Source organism: Miniopterus schreibersii, assembly GCF_964146895.1.
Source record: "Miniopterus schreibersii genome assembly, chromosome: 11".
Lineage (NCBI taxonomy): Eukaryota > Metazoa > Chordata > Mammalia > Chiroptera > Miniopteridae > Miniopterus > Miniopterus schreibersii.
This window is the reverse complement of record NC_138111.1, coordinates 5,315,634-5,330,906: the sequence shown is the minus strand read 5'-3', so window position 1 is coordinate 5,330,906 and position 15,273 is coordinate 5,315,634. Positions and strand designations below refer to the sequence as shown.

Sequence of the window (15,273 nt, the reverse complement as noted above, 5' to 3'; positions counted from 1 at the left end):
AAGCTTGTTTTGGAGGCTGATGCTGATGGGAGTTGAATATACTATTTGTTGAAACTGGTTTCATTATGATTCACTCACATCAGAAGTATTCACTTTCTAGCTAACATGTCAGGGTAGTGGATGGGGATGTAGACAGGATGTGGATGGGACACATGGACGGGGCATGGAGCAAACCCAGCAAGAGGTGAATGAGGGGACTGCTGCTGGCCAAGAGTTGAGAACAAATCTGCCTTTTCTTACAAGAACATTGAGAACAGAGCCTGCATACAAGTTCTTTCTAAGACTCACACTTTGGCCAGAAAAGTTAAAGATTTAATATATGCATTTATTTAAAAATATAAATATGGAAAAATAAATAATTGAAACGACTGGATTGAATGCCCCTAGGTTTTCCTGCATTCAAAGCCTGCTCATTTTTTAAGAGATGGGATTAGACAGGAATGGTCTCTAAACACCTTGAGAGAAAAACTCAGATGTGGCAGGTGCCAGCTTAGGGTGGTGACATTCTAAGCTTCCAGCAGTTGCTCTGGCTGGCAAGTGCACTGCTTATATTTATGCCATTCGTGGTGATGTTATGTGAGCAAATGGCCTGAAGTCAGCAAAGCTACGAGGACAGGGATGTGGCATCATGGCTGAAGGGCTCAACCAGCCCTGAAACATCGGCCACACCCTCTGTCCCAACCCAGTAGCAGTGACTGGGGGTCCCCCTCTCTGGATGTTGTCTGGCTTCAACCTGGTGACCAACTCTGCCTCAGCTTGGTCCCAAAATGTGCCATGGATTCCAGGGCCCCAGGTCACCACACCAAGCAGCCTCCCTGGTACCAGGCCAGCTGTGTTCAGATGAGGAAGGGCTAGAGTGGCTGCGATGTGCAAACGTGGAGGCAGGAGGCAGCGCAGGTTGGCCCGAGTGCGGGCTCTGTTGCCAGCTTGAGAGGTGTGGTGTGGCAGCTTTGGGCCCAAGCTCCGCCTGCCCTGAGAAGGAAGCTGGGGTGTCTGTGGGGAAAATTTGTAAGTAAGCAGCTGGTTCTGGTCCAGGGATGAGGGCCCGCTTGCAATGCGGTTCACAGTCCTGTCGGGTTCTTGCCAAGGTAGCACGGCCTCTAGCAGTGGGTCATCAGTGTCCCCAGAGGCTGAGCAACTTCCAAACAGCAACCTCTTTCATTCTTTCCTGGGATTCAGGCAGCAAGTGACAGCCCTCCTCAGGCAAACCTCAGGAAACGGTGCAGATGGCACTGGAGTGCTGTGTCTTCAGGGCCTGCTGTCTCTGAATTTCTTTGGAAATCCGTCTTTTAATCCCTATTAAGTACAGTTCCCGGTCAAACTTGCCAGCAGCTAGCGGAATGCTGTGGAGGAAAGAGCTGTCAGGAAGGTAGGATGGGGGTGCCCAGCCCGCACGTACCCAGAGCAGTTGTGAGCCAGGACAGCTATGCCAAAATAATTGGGGGTCCGGCCAGCCCCATGGGAGTGGCTCTCAAGTGACAGCCGCTTCCTATCCGCCCATGGCAGCAATCTTCCTGGGGCTGTGGAACCCTGCTCCTGCCTGGGGGGTCAGGGCCTGAGACAAAGGCCTGCACAAAGGTCTGAAGATGACACCCCTGCAGGAGTGAGCAAGGGTTCCACCCTGTCCCTGACACTCCCGATCTGGGCCCCAAGCCCTGCGAGTGAAGAGACTGGGAGGATACTGACTTGTCTCTCCCCGGCCTCACTTTCACCCGGAACAGGCCATACACGGGGCGGTGGTCAGAGGTCTTGATCCCAGGACAGGAGGAGTATTTGAGTGGACAGATGTCGTCCTTGTGGCGGCTTCGGTACATGACCCGGTCCTGCAGGAAGAGCCCAGAAGCACATGATGCCCAGTTTGCTGCAGGGTCTGACCTTCTTGCCCCTCCCAGCTACGTGAGCAGAGACCCATGTCAGTCCTGCCATGGGAGCCCGTCCCAGAGCCCCGCATCCAAACCCACTTTATCATCAGGCATCCAGGCCTTTCCCCCACTGCCCTTATGCAACAGCCGCCTGCATAAGGTTCAGATCCACAGCCCACCTCCTGTGCTTATCCAGAGCTAGTGCAGGGGCTGCCCGCAGCCTGGCATGGTCCACCCCCCTTGGTATGGTGCCCCAACAGAGCAAACAGCCTGAGTGACTAACATTGCATTGTGGTGTGGGCTGTGAACCAGGCCTCCGAGAGCGGAGGGCCGGGTACCCACCTTCAGGACGACCCTGGGAGAAGGGCACTCGGGAGCAGTCACTGGCCGGAGCCAAGTGTCACATCTGGGTCATGTTTGACGGCCCCCTAGGGCCCCCCAGTTCCAGGCACTGCTCTCTCAGTGACCTGAGTGCAGACCCTGTAGCTCAGGAGTCCCCTGCTCTGGAGCATGAGCGCATCCAATGTCGCCAGCAGGGCCAGTCACGCTCACCGTGTAGGACGGGGTCCTCTGCTTGGACGAGGTATCATATGAGTCCTTCCCAATGTCAAACTTGTACGACGGCAGGAAGTGGATGTCTGGCTCCTGGAAGCCCTTGAAGATGGACCCTGGGGTGGGCGTGGGCATAGGCATGTCTCAGATCGATGGTGTGGCACTCCGGTTTCACCCTCTCCTGGGGCCTCCCCCCTTCCGGGCCATCACTCCCTGACACCTGCCCCAGCCTCACCTTTCTTCATCTCACGGGCGAGCTGGTCAAGCTGCAGCAGGGCAGGCACGCTTGCGCCCAGGTCCTGCTTGAGGATGGCCTCCACAGACACGCGCCTGCTGCTCAGGCGGAAGTTGAAGTCTCCAAACCAGAACACCCCGTCAAAGCGGGTGGTGACATCCGCTGGGGCACAAGCCAGAAAGTGCGTGAGCCCAGCCTTCCCCACGTGCTGTGCCTTGGCTACAGGGATTGGTCTGTGTCCCCTGCCTCCATCAGTCTCCACTCAACTACCCAGAGAACAAGGAGAGGCTGCCCCGGGGAAGGGAAGCACCTGTAGACAACACAGACCCGCCTGCTCACCTGAGTCAGAACGGTAGGGGCAGGTGTCCGGGACGTTCTTGGGCAGGGCCAGGCCTTGGATGGTCTTGCTGTAGTCCAGCAGCCTCTCACTGACCTTCCCGTCGCCAGCTACAAGGACAGAATGGTGGGAGCCTCTCGAGGGGCAGGTCTCTGACTCGGCTGGGCCCTGGGTGGTCAGTCCGGGGTGGAAACCCCCTGCAGCAGCATGCTGTCACCATGCAGGACCTGCAGTGACCCACCCCACTACCCCTCTCGAATGGAGCCCGCAGGAGGAGGCCACCATCATAGCTATCAGGGTCTTTTAGGACCTGGGGCTGCAGTAAGCGAGGCCAAGGTGAGGGACCCAGCACCCTGCCTTCCAGGCTGTCCTTCCACAATGCCTGGAGTCAGGTGCAGGTGACTTACAGGTGAAATGGGACGTGATGAAGAGGAAGGAGGTGCCGAAGAAAGTAAAGCCGACGCCCAGGGCCCCCTTGGTCTTGATTTGGGACACGATGCGCGTGGTCACCGTGGAGGTCTCCACCTCTGCGTGAGAGGAAGCAGAGCTGACCAGACGCCCCCCTGCAGCCTGAGGGTGCAGGGTGCGCAGTGCCTGTAATCTGCATGCACGTGCCCCGGGGCAGAGGTGAGCGGTGCGGGCGAGGGGCCTACCTGAGCAGAACCAAATGAGGTCCCTGCGTATGAGGACGGACATGTAGAGTGCCCCGTGGGCCACCGAGTGCAGCATGACATAGTGCGGGCCCAGAGTCTCCTGTAGGCGCGTCTCCCACTCCCGCCTGAGGAGGAAGCAGAGGCGCCCTGGGGAGAAATCCGGGCCTCCCAGCTCCACACCCCGGGACCCTGGAGGAGTTGCTGGAGGTCCCCCCACCGTCCAGCCTCATCTCGCAAGGAGAATGGCGGACATGGGCAACACAAGGGGTCCTGGGTCTGCTGGACCAGAGATTGGGGCCTCCCTGTGAAACCAGCTTTCTCGGATATCTGCAGAGATGTCACAGGCCTGGTTACCCGCTGCCTTGAAAAGGCTCCAGTGACATGGGGCCAGGTCCCAACCCTGCTAGGACTTGAGCAAGAGTTCCCAGGCCACCTGGCAAGAGGCGCCAGGAGAAGTCCCAGACTAGGCAGGAGGGAGGGCAGGACACCTGCTGTTGTGTGAGGAGCCGGACACTCATGTGCTGCCTGGAGCTGGCACCCCTCACCAGGTGACCCTCAACAATGCCGAATGTGCAGGGTGAGACAGAGGACAGGTGAGCCCGAGTGGGTCAGCAGCATGATTTAGGGGTCTGGCTGGGAGCCTGGAGGGAACAAGTGGCCGAGCTGCTCTTTGCTGCATTTATAATCTCTTAGATCAGCTATTATTAACCAGAAGTTAAATCTTATTTATTTTAAATTGTGAGTCACCGTTTTAGAATAAGGCAGTTTGCATGTTCAGCTTGGTGATGGGGTCTTGGGTCACAGCAGCTTCTGCCCCAAAGGGTCACCTCAGCAGTGCTATTCACAGGGACCCGTGGGGACTGACGGGCTGGGGGGGGAAGCCAGGCGGGGAGGGGGGCCCTACCTGTCGGAACAACCCTCCTGGACGCCAACAACGTACAGGTCCTGGACGTAGTCAGCCTCGGCGGGCAGCAGGAGCTCGTCCAGGTTTGCAGGCAGTTCCTAAGAAGCAGCAGCGCCTAGCAAGGGCCCGGAGGGGCCCAGCACACGGGGCTCCTGCTCTGCCCGGGGATCCCCGGCCTTCCCTCTCCCAGCCTGTCATTGCCACAGCCGAGTCAGCACCCATTCCCTGGCTGTGCTCCCCACAGCTGCTGGTAAGTTGCATCTGGCCTCAGCCTGGCCCCTGAGCCTGATCCTAAGTGTGTACCCCTACATGCACACCCAGGGCCAGGTACAGTTGGGGTACAGTGGGTCCCACAGGGAAGTGAGCACCCCTTGCCCTTTTCCACCCCATCCTTTGGCTGCAACGCCACCTGGCTTTGGCCCTGCAAGTCTGGCAGGCCCAGGACGAGGGCCATGCCCTGTGGACGGGGAGAGTGGCTTCCTGAGGATAGCAGAGCCACCAGCCTGGGCCCTTCCTCCTCCAGCTCCACAGAAAATCACTCCCGTCTCCATCAGGTGGCTGTTTCGTCCGGGCTTCCAGTTACGTCAGCCAAACCTCACCCGGAAGGCTGCCCTGCCTTGTTTTCTCCCCAGGGACTGTCACCCGAATGTCAGCTGGAACGCAGCCATGACAGGGAGGTCCTTCCGTCCTCATCAAACGCGCTGGACTTGCAGCAACAGGAGGCATTCGGGAAGTGGCCTCAAGACGCCACTTGTGGCAACAATCCTGTCTCTCACCCCATGGGTGCCAGGATCACCCAAAGCCCAGAACGGGGCCCCGCCCACCTCCAGAAACCAGGGCCCCGCAGGCAGGAAGACGGAGCCCGCTGAACTGAGGACAGACCTCGCTGTGTGAAGGGGTCCCAGGGAGACACGGGGTTAGCAGCAAAGGAAGCAGGCGGGGACCTCAGCCAGTGGGCTTCCCCAGAAATCAGTGTGCAAGCCGGGCCTGCGGCTCTGGGTCAGCCATGGAGGCCGGGATGCGAAGCACCCCTCAGGCCGGAGGTGTCGTTGTCATCGACAGAGATGTCCCGGGTGCCCCCAGCTCACAGCAGGACCCCAGGCAGGGCATGGGGAACAAGGGTGCGTGCAGCTCCCGCTGGTGGGGGACGCACAGCATGAAGCACGGGTGGCGCCGCCTGAGACACACACGCATTCGTCAGGCCCCACGAAACATCCAGGAGTGACCCCAAGGTAGACGGGGGCTCTGGGCGACGCCGAGCCAGTGTGGGTTCAACTGTGGCGAGGGCGGCGGCTGTGGTGGGGGAGGGGCTCGGGAACGTGCCGCACTTTCAAATTTGCCGTCCACCTAAAACTGCTCTAGATAAAGTGGCTGCGAAAAAAGAACGCACTGCTGCCTAGCCACCAAGGCAGTGGGGGTGTTGGCAGCAGGTGTCTGGGGACGTCAGGGAACGGGTGTGGCTCAGAGGCCCTGGAAAGAACAGGAGGAATCCTGGCCTCATCCTGAGAGGGGGGGCGCTCCACTTACCTTCTGGCCCTGCATGTTCCAGGTGGCCACGAAGAGGGCCACGTTCCGGTCCGGGAAGTACCGGGCCAACTCCTCTGCCCCCATCAGGGCCCCGCTGGCCAGGAGACTGCCCTCCAGGTAGCTCCTGCAGAGAGGAGGGAAGACTGAACTTGGGGTCCAAGCAGATGGACCCAGGAAGGGGCCAGCTGCTGAGACATGCCGCTGGGGTCCCCCAAGTCAGGGCCACGGCTGGATGTGTGCATCCAACAACCAGTGCAGCCCTGGCCGGGAGAGGGGCCTGGCCGATGAGGAGGGAACCGGGGTGGGGAGACACAGGAGACGCCTTCGGGAGGGTGGAGTCACAGCTGGGCACCTCCGCACGGCCCGACCAAGCTCCCAGAGGCTCCAGCTCAGGAAGAAGTCACGGGTCTGCGTGGGGGTGGGAGCTCCAAAGTCTCTGTGCCCCCCAGTCTGGTGAATTCATGGCTCTGCACTCAGGAGAGATGAGCCAGAATGAAGCATGCGTCTGGGAGTTGTGAGCAGAAGGGAAGACACAGGGATGGCACCCAGGTTCTTTTTAAGCCATAAAAATGTCAATATGGATTAAATATTAAAGCCCCATAAAGCCCAGAAACCCAGTGTCTTCCATGATGTGAGCCCTTCCCTCTCCACGAGTGACGGTAGGTGCTCAGCAAACTGAGTCCCAGAACACCAGAGAAATTATGGGCCCCTGCTGGAAGCAAAGTGCAGGAAATCAGGCCTCGTCTGCTGTCCTCTCGCTGCCACAGTGGATCCTGGGACCCTCCCTCCATGTGGCTGGGCCCTTGGTCCAACAATCACATGTCTAGCTATCAGTCCTGGCAGGGGAGTCCCCTGGGAAGGAGACAGGGTTATTGAGAGAGACCTGGTTAGTCTCTACCTTTATGCCCCTGACACATTTTGATGAGAATACCATCACATGGTCCTTGGGGAGCTTGCTTCTGAACCCTAAAATAAAGGCCACAGAAGCCGCACCCCACTCCCAGCCCCGGGGAGGCCCTACCTGCTCCGGACATCTTTGGCACGAATGGGTGCCAGGAGGCTGAAGGAGGATTTCGCCGAGCGCAGGGAACAGTCGTCGCAGGCCAGGGGGCTTGGGGGCCGGCCGGGGCCCAGGCTGCTGTGGGCCCGGGACAGCCTGGCCTGCAAGCGGAGCTTGTAGTCCGTGTGATCCGCGTCCACCTTGTGTGCTGTCCGCAGGGAGTCAGAGGCGATGCTCCATTCCATGGCAGGCAGTGGGCGTGAGGGAAGCCCACAGGCCAGCCTGGGGGTGCTCCCACCCAAGGCCCTGTCCCGGTGCAGGAGGTCCAGGGAGGTGCCAATCATTCCAGAGACACAGTTACCCCATGAGGAGGGGCTCCTGCCGCCGTTGCCCGGAGCCCTGCGGGACGTGGGGATTTCCTGCAAGGAGGTGCTCAGGCAAGGCGGGAAGCAAGTGTGGGTGGAAGGCCCGGGAACCTTGTCCTGCAAGGAACCCCTGGATGGGCTGGCCCCATTCCGAGGGGCCAGGTCCTCCTGACTGTTTCGGAAACGCCTCCTCCTCCAGCCCTTCTCATCCAGGGACAGTGCCCGCTCCAGCCTGGGCCTCGTTGGTGGCTTCGGGGTGATGGGTTTTGCCTTAGCCTGTGGGTCTTCATTGCTGATTTTTGCTGGAATGTCCAGAGGGACCACTGGGCTCTTCTGAGGGCTGGGACAGCTGTCTGTAGGAGGGGACCCTGGGCAGGGAGCCAGGTCTTTGTCTGTGTTTAGAACTTGCCCCTTGAGCATTCTGCCTTCAGGATGCAGTTGGCCGTGGGCAGTGGGCTGCTTGGGAGTCACCTCTGAGCACCCCAAGCAGGCTGACTTGGACGGCATAGTCCAGGGGCCAGCCCTCACCGACAATGGCAGCCAAGCCAACCTGGAAGACGGTTCTTCCAGGGCTGCCGGCGATGCCCAGTGTCAGGGATGCGAGGTCAGATGTCCCCAGTGAGGTTCAGAAAGGACCGGCAGGGGCTCTTGGTCAGGCCTGGGGCAGTCCAGCAGGGGCAGGGCCAGATGCTGCATGGTTGGAGGCCCAGAAATCCCAGAGTTCCCCACAGGGACCTAAGGGGAAACTACTATTACTTCCACGAATTTAACATTCCTGGAGGACAGCTATGGTGCAGGGTGACAGTGGACAGGCCAGCAGGAGTTCAGGGGGAACAAGCATTCAGGCATTCTGGCCTGCTGCCTCCTCCTAGAACCTAGGGGGTGGGTGAAAGCTCTGCCTCCTAAGACTGGAAGCCTCCTTCCTGATGGGGGGGCCTGTTCCTCATGGGGGCGCTAGGGGCATGACCCAGTAAGAATTCCCAAGCCCAAGGTGAAGGCCAATGGAGGCCAGTTCACAGGCACAGCCTGGGATAAGGGTCCCGCCGGCTCTGGCTCAACCAGGAGCCCACCCCCATTGCTGGCCCACAGACCCTGCCCTGAGAGCCTGCAACCCTTAGCAGCTCTGCAGGCGCGACTGCCGAAGGCCCCGACTCCGGGCCTGCGATGCCGCCGGGCGGCTCCTAGGGCAACGACCACAGCGGAGCCGGGGGTGGGGCGAGACGCGAGCCCCAGGGTCGCTCTGCCCGGACCCCGCCCACAGGTCATCTCGCGCCCACGGGTTGCCCCACCCTGGACCCCTGAATCCGCCCCGGGGCCCCCGAGCTCCGAACCCTACCCAAAACCCCCGCCCCCCCACTCGGGGTCGCTCTGCCTCGACCCCATACCAGGACCTGCACCCAGGGTTCACCCCACGCCCCAATCCCGGGCCCAGGGATCACCAGCCCCGGACCTACGCACCCCTGCTCGGAGTCACCTGGCGCCCAGAACCCTATGCCCATGCCCTTCCGGGATCCGCACCCCTACCTCTCAGCACCGCCGGCTCCCCAGGCCCACGGGTCCCCACAGCCGCTTACTACAGCCCGAACAGGGGCCTGCAGCGGCCTCTGGCGGCCGGAGGACCCAACCGGCAAAGCAAGGACGAGAGGCTGCCGGACAGCGGGGATGCGCGGGGAAGGGGTGGGGCAGGTTTTCCAGAGACCCCGCCCTCATCCTCGGCTTTCTTCCAGCCGCCGGGCCAGAGGGGTGGGGCCAACGCCGGCCCCATCCTGCTCAGCCCGTCCCCCTGCACCTCTCCACTTAACATATTTGCACAGTCTGGACCTTCCCTGTAAATGGAATCCTCACACACTTGTTCCCCTTGTTGCCCACGTTCACCTGTTGGCAGCAGGGGTTTCAGAGCAAACCCACCACCACCCACACAGAGGGGAGCCCCTCCTCCCTGAGTCCTGGAGGAGAAGGCCCGCGGGGCAGTCACCCCACACTAGGCTGGGCGCAGGCACCCCTGCAACATGGCACGTGCAGTAACATGTGCATGTAACATGAACACACGAGATGACGTGGGTTCTGGCTTCACTGGCTTCAATCAGCAAAAGCAAACAACAGGTGAGCGCTCAGAGCCCAAAATATTTTATTTAACAATTTGCAGTGTAACAATTTGCATTTAGGAAAAATAGCAGCTCCCACCTGAAGGAAGCTTCTTGAATCAAAAGACACTAACAGAGAACAATGGGCTGGAGGAAGCCAAGGGCAGGAGAGTCTCAGGCCCCAGGAATCACACCCCACTGACCTTGGGACACAAGAGATGCCCCTAACGAGGTCAGCCTTTCCCAGTGAAAGAACAAATGGGTCCAGTCATACTTGTCTATGGAACATTCTGGGGGGGGTCTTTCCTAGATGATCACGTGACCCAGGAAAATGGGAGGACCTGTGCTGAGTCCACTTTCATAGGACCCTACACTGAGATTTAAAATACCAAGCAGAACTACAGAAATTAGTTCCTAATGATTTTTATAAATATTTAAATCTTTCCCCAGTCTCTTTAGGCTTAACAAGAATGTGAATGGTTTTAAGAACAGTCGATGAAGCCTTAAAGCTTTGAGGCCGGTAGGAGGAAGGTCTTTCTTTGCAGGTTCATATGGCTGAGAGTCAACATATTAGCGACTGAAGGTCTCAGTGTGGAAAAAATTCAGGGGCAGAAATATCAACTTCTAGAGCTTCTGTCAAGAAATTATTTTAGGCTGCTTTCTTCAAGATGCTGCCAATGATGTCACTCAGGTAAGAGGAAGCATGTGGGCTGGATGGTGCTCCGAAGCCAGCCAGCTGAAACACGGCATCGGCCAGTGTACAGAGTGTAGCAACCATATGGCTGTTCTGACGATGCGTCTAACCAGGCTACTCACTAAAAAGACCCAAATTGATAAATTACAGTCACAGCTTTGACACTGGCTGATCAGTGAGGACCAGTCACACTTGGAGCACAAGCTCTGTTCTGTGGCTCTTTCACCCCTCATGGGCAGAAAAAGCCAGTTCCCTGGTTGCAGGAAACCCCTCATGGTCCTAATCGGGCCAGAAAACTCAGTGCTGCTGCAAACACCTTTGCTGCAGGACAGAAATGCGCCGCGGTGCCCAGGGCATCTCAGACCTAACTGAGCTACTGCTAAGTTAACTCCGCCTTCCCTCGGAGACTGATTAGGAACGTACCGCCCATCAATCACTGTTCTCGGTTTGAAACGCTGGGGCAGGGAGCTGGCTACACTGGCTGCAGAGCCAGCATCAGCGTCCCTCCTGAGTCACAGGTTCACTCTTTTCTCCCAGCGTCTTAGAGGAACCGTGGGACGAATCTGGCAGTAACTCACCACTGGAGAGACGCTCTAGTTACTGCGGTTCAAAGTCTCCCCGCAGCAAAGGGAGTCCCAGCTGCACTTAGCTTAACATTCTTAAGTGACTATGAACACTTATCCTGAACTCATTCTTTAAGTAAAAGGTTCTGAGTCAGAGGTTCATTCCTTTTCTCCAGATCTTAGAGGAGCTGTGGGATTAACTTTGGCAACACTTCCTAGACAGGTGCGGAGCATCGTGGCTCTGAAATACTGCTTGTCCATCTAGGGACGGAAGGGAGGTCGCAGGCAGTCAGCCTGGGTGTCGGTGGAGAGCAATTTCAGGTTCCAGATGCTGATCCAGAATAGGGATCAGTCTACCTCAGTGCTGGGTACTTCCTCTGGCCAATCCTCCCAGGCCTTGAACTTCCCGAGGTGGCAGAGGCCTGAAATGACATGAACAACACTGACTTCCGCAAGCCTGCCCCCCGAGGTGGTGACACTCAGTGAGGGCTCAGCATGCTGCAGTGTGGGCCTGGGTAACAAGCCAGAACACACATCAGTGATGTCAAAGGGGCATGTTTGCTTTGTCCCGTTTCTGCAGCCCACAGCCACTGGCCAAGGTGGTATCAGATGCTTTAAAGGTGCGGTAGTTTGTTAGGGGCTCAAAGTGAGGCCAATTCCAAGAGCCGAGAGTCTAAAGACCGCAGGGAGGGGCACAGGGAAGGACAGTAAATGAAAACAGGCGCTGACTCTTGCTTCCTCACAAATTCTAACTGACATGAAGCTTAAGGGGTTCTTGTAGAGGCATGAACTACAAGATCAAGGTAAAGGGAGGGAAGAAAACCACCACCAAATCTTGAAGTGGAAATGTAGACAGACGGCCAGGAGGTAACGGGAAGCCTCGGTCCTGGGCAGGGGGAGGGGAAAGGAGGCCAAGAAAGGGCCTCATCTGCAGGCACCCAAAGCAGAGGGCAGCAGGGGGATAGGGAAGGTTGGGGCAGCAGGATGGGCTCAGAGTTAGGAGGCCAGGGCACACCGGGCAGCTGGGGCACCACAGGGAAGCGAGGCAGGGTGTGCATCAGGATACCCTGGGGTCAAGTGAGGTTTTCTATTCTGAATACCAAGACCCCTGCAGACCCCTGCCTCCACTCAGCTCCCCTAACCTGGCAGCCAGTCTGTACTTCAGAGGCAAGAGCCTGGAAGGAAGAGAGGAGGGGGAGAAATAGAAGGAGACAGTTAAGAACACTCCTGACTGAAGGACACGGCTACCAGGTGATGGCAGCAAGGCCAGCGCAGCACAGTAAACCACGGGAGAGGCACGTCAGTGGGACCTGGCAGGATCCAAGGCAGTGGCAGAGCCAGGAGTTGGGTCATGGGTTGGGGGAAAGGCTTCTCCCACTTCCCGCCCCAGGAGACTCTGTGGGCACTTACCTGTGCAAACTGTGCAGGGTTGTAGAAGGGCACAGATGCCCCTGGAGGGCCCCCTGCCTGGTGGTGGTCACTGGGAGCCTGAGAACCACAGAGAGCTCAGCTCAACAAGACAATGTCACAGTTATAAATACAGATATTATTTCTGAGTAAGAACTTACAATACTATGAAATAAGCCACAGAAGCAGAGGCAAGAGGCTTCTCGTAACACTGGGTTTCCTTACTTAATGGCTCACAGAGAAGTGGTAAAAATCACAGCAACATGCAGAGTAAAGTGCTTCAGAGACCTGGACATGCATAGCACCGGCAGGTCACGTTAGTGCAGGGTGAGCAGTTAGTAGACATGTCTGGTTACTTCAGATCTAAAGTGTCCAGCTACGGAATCCAATGTTTTAATATGCAAATTGAAGCCTTTCAAGCTGAGTCACTGGGAAAAGCCTGGCTCCACGTGACACAGAAAAGATGAAGCATTCCTTTATTTCCCAACAGACTGACCAAAGGACAACTGTCCTGCTACACTTTGCCTGGCCAAAAATAAGCCTTCTTGAGCTTGATTAGAAAGAGGAATTCTTCCTTTCAAATGAGAACAACAACCCCGGCAGCTACTGACGTGCTCACACAGTGAGGCTACGCCCAAGACCGGTCATTTGGAAAAACCAATTCAGAGAGAGCGCAGTTACAAATCTTCTACCCCCTGGCACATCTGGGGTCTGCTCAACTGTCAGTGCATCTGCACGTAGAACACCCTCTGAGACACTGAAAGAAAGGAACACTGCATCCCCAGTCATGTGATGGCTGGGTGACACCATGGGTGATGTTAGTGACCAACCAGTATAGCACCCTTAAAGGAACACAAAGGTGACCCAATTCAGCCCTGTGTTCAGTGAGAACCACCAGCCACAGGTACCTGGTTAAAATGCTGGCTCACTTCACGTGACAGTGAACTCATTGAGCTACAGCGCGAAAGCTACAAAACAGCGAGAACACAACAGACAGAGAAGTCAACGTGCACGTCACGCTCCAAGCCGTCGGTGTAATTCCAAAGAGCTTTAAAAAGCCACGAGAATTCCAATGGGGAAAAGCCAGAGTGAGCCTCACATGCCCATTTTAATGCACAGTTCTGGTTAAGAAACAACCATTAGTGGGGGGGGGGGGGTCTGTCCAGGCCTCAGCAGGGTCACTGGACCTCAGGACCTTGAGAAACAGGAACCGGTGTGCCAGGCTGTGGGCAGAGCTTGAGTTGTGTGAACCCAAACCCCTCACTAGTTCAAGCTCCCAAATGATCCTGCTCACATAAGTGTGATTGTATTTTTAAGAATACAGTAACTTTTCAAGTTGTAAAAAGTATTTAAACTGCCTTTCCTACCCATTAACATTCATTTTTAAAGGAAGAAGCCACTGGACAATAAGAGCGAGCTTCCTTGGCCTGGACTTTGGGCAGAGACTCTGTGGTGAGTGCCCCTTACCTCTCCTCCCTGGGGACTGTCCACTGGACCGTCAGAAGCAGGGAGCGAGGCTGCCGAACTCATAACCTGCCAGAAAGGACATGAAATGCAGCAACTACCAAGTTCTAGTGAACAAGACTCCCACAAGGGGCAGATGACATGGAACCTTCCTCTGGCCCAGGCTATAAACTGCTCTACTCCACAGGAAGTGCTCCTTTGGAGAAGGGGGGGAAGAGCCCACTGTGTGTGGACCCAGATGTCACCGTCCCACTGTGTGCCTCCCAAAGACCTGCCTGTGACCTGGGGTTATTTTTATCCCATTTCTTGGAGCAGGAAACTGAGGCCTGGAGAAGTGACTTTCCCAAATTTCACACAGCTAATTAACGGGGAACCAGGGTTGAATCCCAGTTGATCCAACTTTAGAGACTATAGTCTGAACCATTTTATTTCACATAAAGTTTCTAAACATTAAAAAAATTATCTTTACTACCATTTCAGTAAAACAATCAGGGCATCACACATATGGAGTTTATAATGTGTAAGTCTCCAGAGGATATTCACTACATAGAGCCCTGAGACAGAAGTGGGTGTTCTCTGGGGACACGATGGACACAGACCACAGAAGGTCAGAGCTGATGTTCCTGGCTGAGGAGGAGGCAAATTCCCACAGTGTCCCCGTCCCACTGCGCCTGCTCACCTGGGGTTCCGAGGAAGGTTCTGGATGGGCTGGACCCCCAGCTGGTGCCTGCCCTCCCCTGCCAGACCCTTCTGCAGGTGGGGCTCCCTCTGGGTCTGTGAAGGAGACAATAGGGAGGGGCTGACCACATCCTAGAGGACGTTCCACCAGTGCACTCTCGGAGGGGAGGGAAATGAGGCCCTCTGTACCGGGGCCGGTCATTCCTCTCCAGGGATATTAAGGTCAGCGGCTCCTGGGGAATCAATGGTCAGGAGGTGGGCTAACACCGACGTGCCGCCCCGTACTGCCTACCTGGGTTTGGTCCAAACAACTGTGCCGGGATTGGCAGCGGGGCAAGTGGGGCAAAAAGGTCGGCGGGAGCAAGAGCCGGGTCACTGCGCTGGGGCCCACCCGGGTTTAAGACGTCCACATAGCGTGCTCGACTTCCAGCTGTGGCGGGAGAGGAGGCAAGTCAGGCGGGCATTCCAACTGACCCAGCTTCCACTTGGCTCCTCATGGCGGCAGGGGAAGAGCCAGCAGAGACCCTCTCCAGTCCCACTCAGTGGCTGCGGGATAGCATGCCTCTACGGCGCCCCTCTGCTTAACATCTGCCATTCCACACTGCTGTGCCCTCACTCATAGTAGGTGGTCTGGCATCCCCCCACGCAGTCCTGCTCATGAACCAGTCCCCCTCTGTGTGTGACAACTACCACCCACTACACATGCTCTACTCACAGAACTTGAGAACATCTGTAGGACAAAAGGATTATCCAAAGCAGCTCTCACTTCTAGTTTGACTTTGTTACCTGCTTTTCTAGAAAACATGTTCACAGAGGCTCTGGGGGGCCCTCCAGGCCCAGGGGCAGCAGCTTGTGGAGCCTTGGGAAGTGACATTGGAGGCGGAGGTGGAGCCTTCTTCTGCAGAGGGACAGCTGGCTTCAGAAACCTGCTCATGAACCCCAATGCCC

The 15,273-nt window shown here is 57.1% G+C and overlaps 2 protein-coding genes across 11 annotated transcripts in view; both read right to left on the bottom strand.

Annotated features, from left to right (window-relative positions):
- Positions 1-300: 300 nt before the first annotated feature.
- On the bottom strand, positions 301-9,032 carry INPP5E (inositol polyphosphate-5-phosphatase E). Of its 3 annotated transcripts, none has more exons than XM_081151437.1 (11): positions 8,960-9,032; positions 7,092-8,170; positions 6,071-6,194; positions 4,544-4,641; positions 3,640-3,764; positions 3,394-3,513; positions 2,989-3,096; positions 2,650-2,811; positions 2,415-2,530; positions 1,687-1,823; positions 301-1,343 (listed from the first exon to the last, which is right to left on the bottom strand). In XM_081151437.1, exons 2-11 carry the CDS (start codon positions 7,940-7,942, stop codon positions 1,211-1,213), a joined length of 1,974 nt encoding a protein of 657 aa, XP_081007563.1. In that variant the 5' UTR covers positions 7,943-8,170; positions 8,960-9,032; the 3' UTR covers positions 301-1,210. The 3 variants fall into 3 exon arrangements, with proteins under 3 accessions (XP_081007563.1, XP_081007564.1, XP_081007565.1); XM_081151438.1 differs by having other exon boundaries at positions 8,894-8,964; XM_081151439.1 differs by lacking the exons at positions 3,394-3,513; positions 8,960-9,032 and having other exon boundaries at positions 7,092-8,034.
- Positions 9,033-9,537: 505 nt separating this feature from the next.
- Positions 9,538-15,273, bottom strand: part of SEC16A (SEC16 homolog A, endoplasmic reticulum export factor) — a 35,185-nt gene continuing 29,449 nt past the window's right edge. For 4 of the 8 annotated variants that reach the window (XM_081150692.1, XM_081150693.1, XM_081150697.1 and 1 more), the window contains 7 exons: positions 15,112-15,223; positions 14,618-14,755; positions 14,327-14,421; positions 13,651-13,716; positions 13,092-13,151; positions 12,187-12,264; positions 9,538-11,198 (listed from right to left, as the gene is read on the bottom strand). In XM_081150692.1, the coding sequence (XP_081006818.1) occupies positions 11,130-11,198; positions 12,187-12,264; positions 13,092-13,151; positions 13,651-13,716; positions 14,327-14,421; positions 14,618-14,755; positions 15,112-15,223 (618 nt within the window). In that variant the 3' untranslated portion in view covers positions 9,538-11,129. The remainder of the gene's footprint in view (positions 11,199-12,186; positions 12,265-13,091; positions 13,152-13,650; positions 13,717-14,326; positions 14,422-14,617; positions 14,756-15,111; positions 15,224-15,273) is intronic. The other 4 variants (XM_081150694.1, XM_081150695.1, XM_081150696.1 and 1 more) reach the window with 3 other exon arrangements.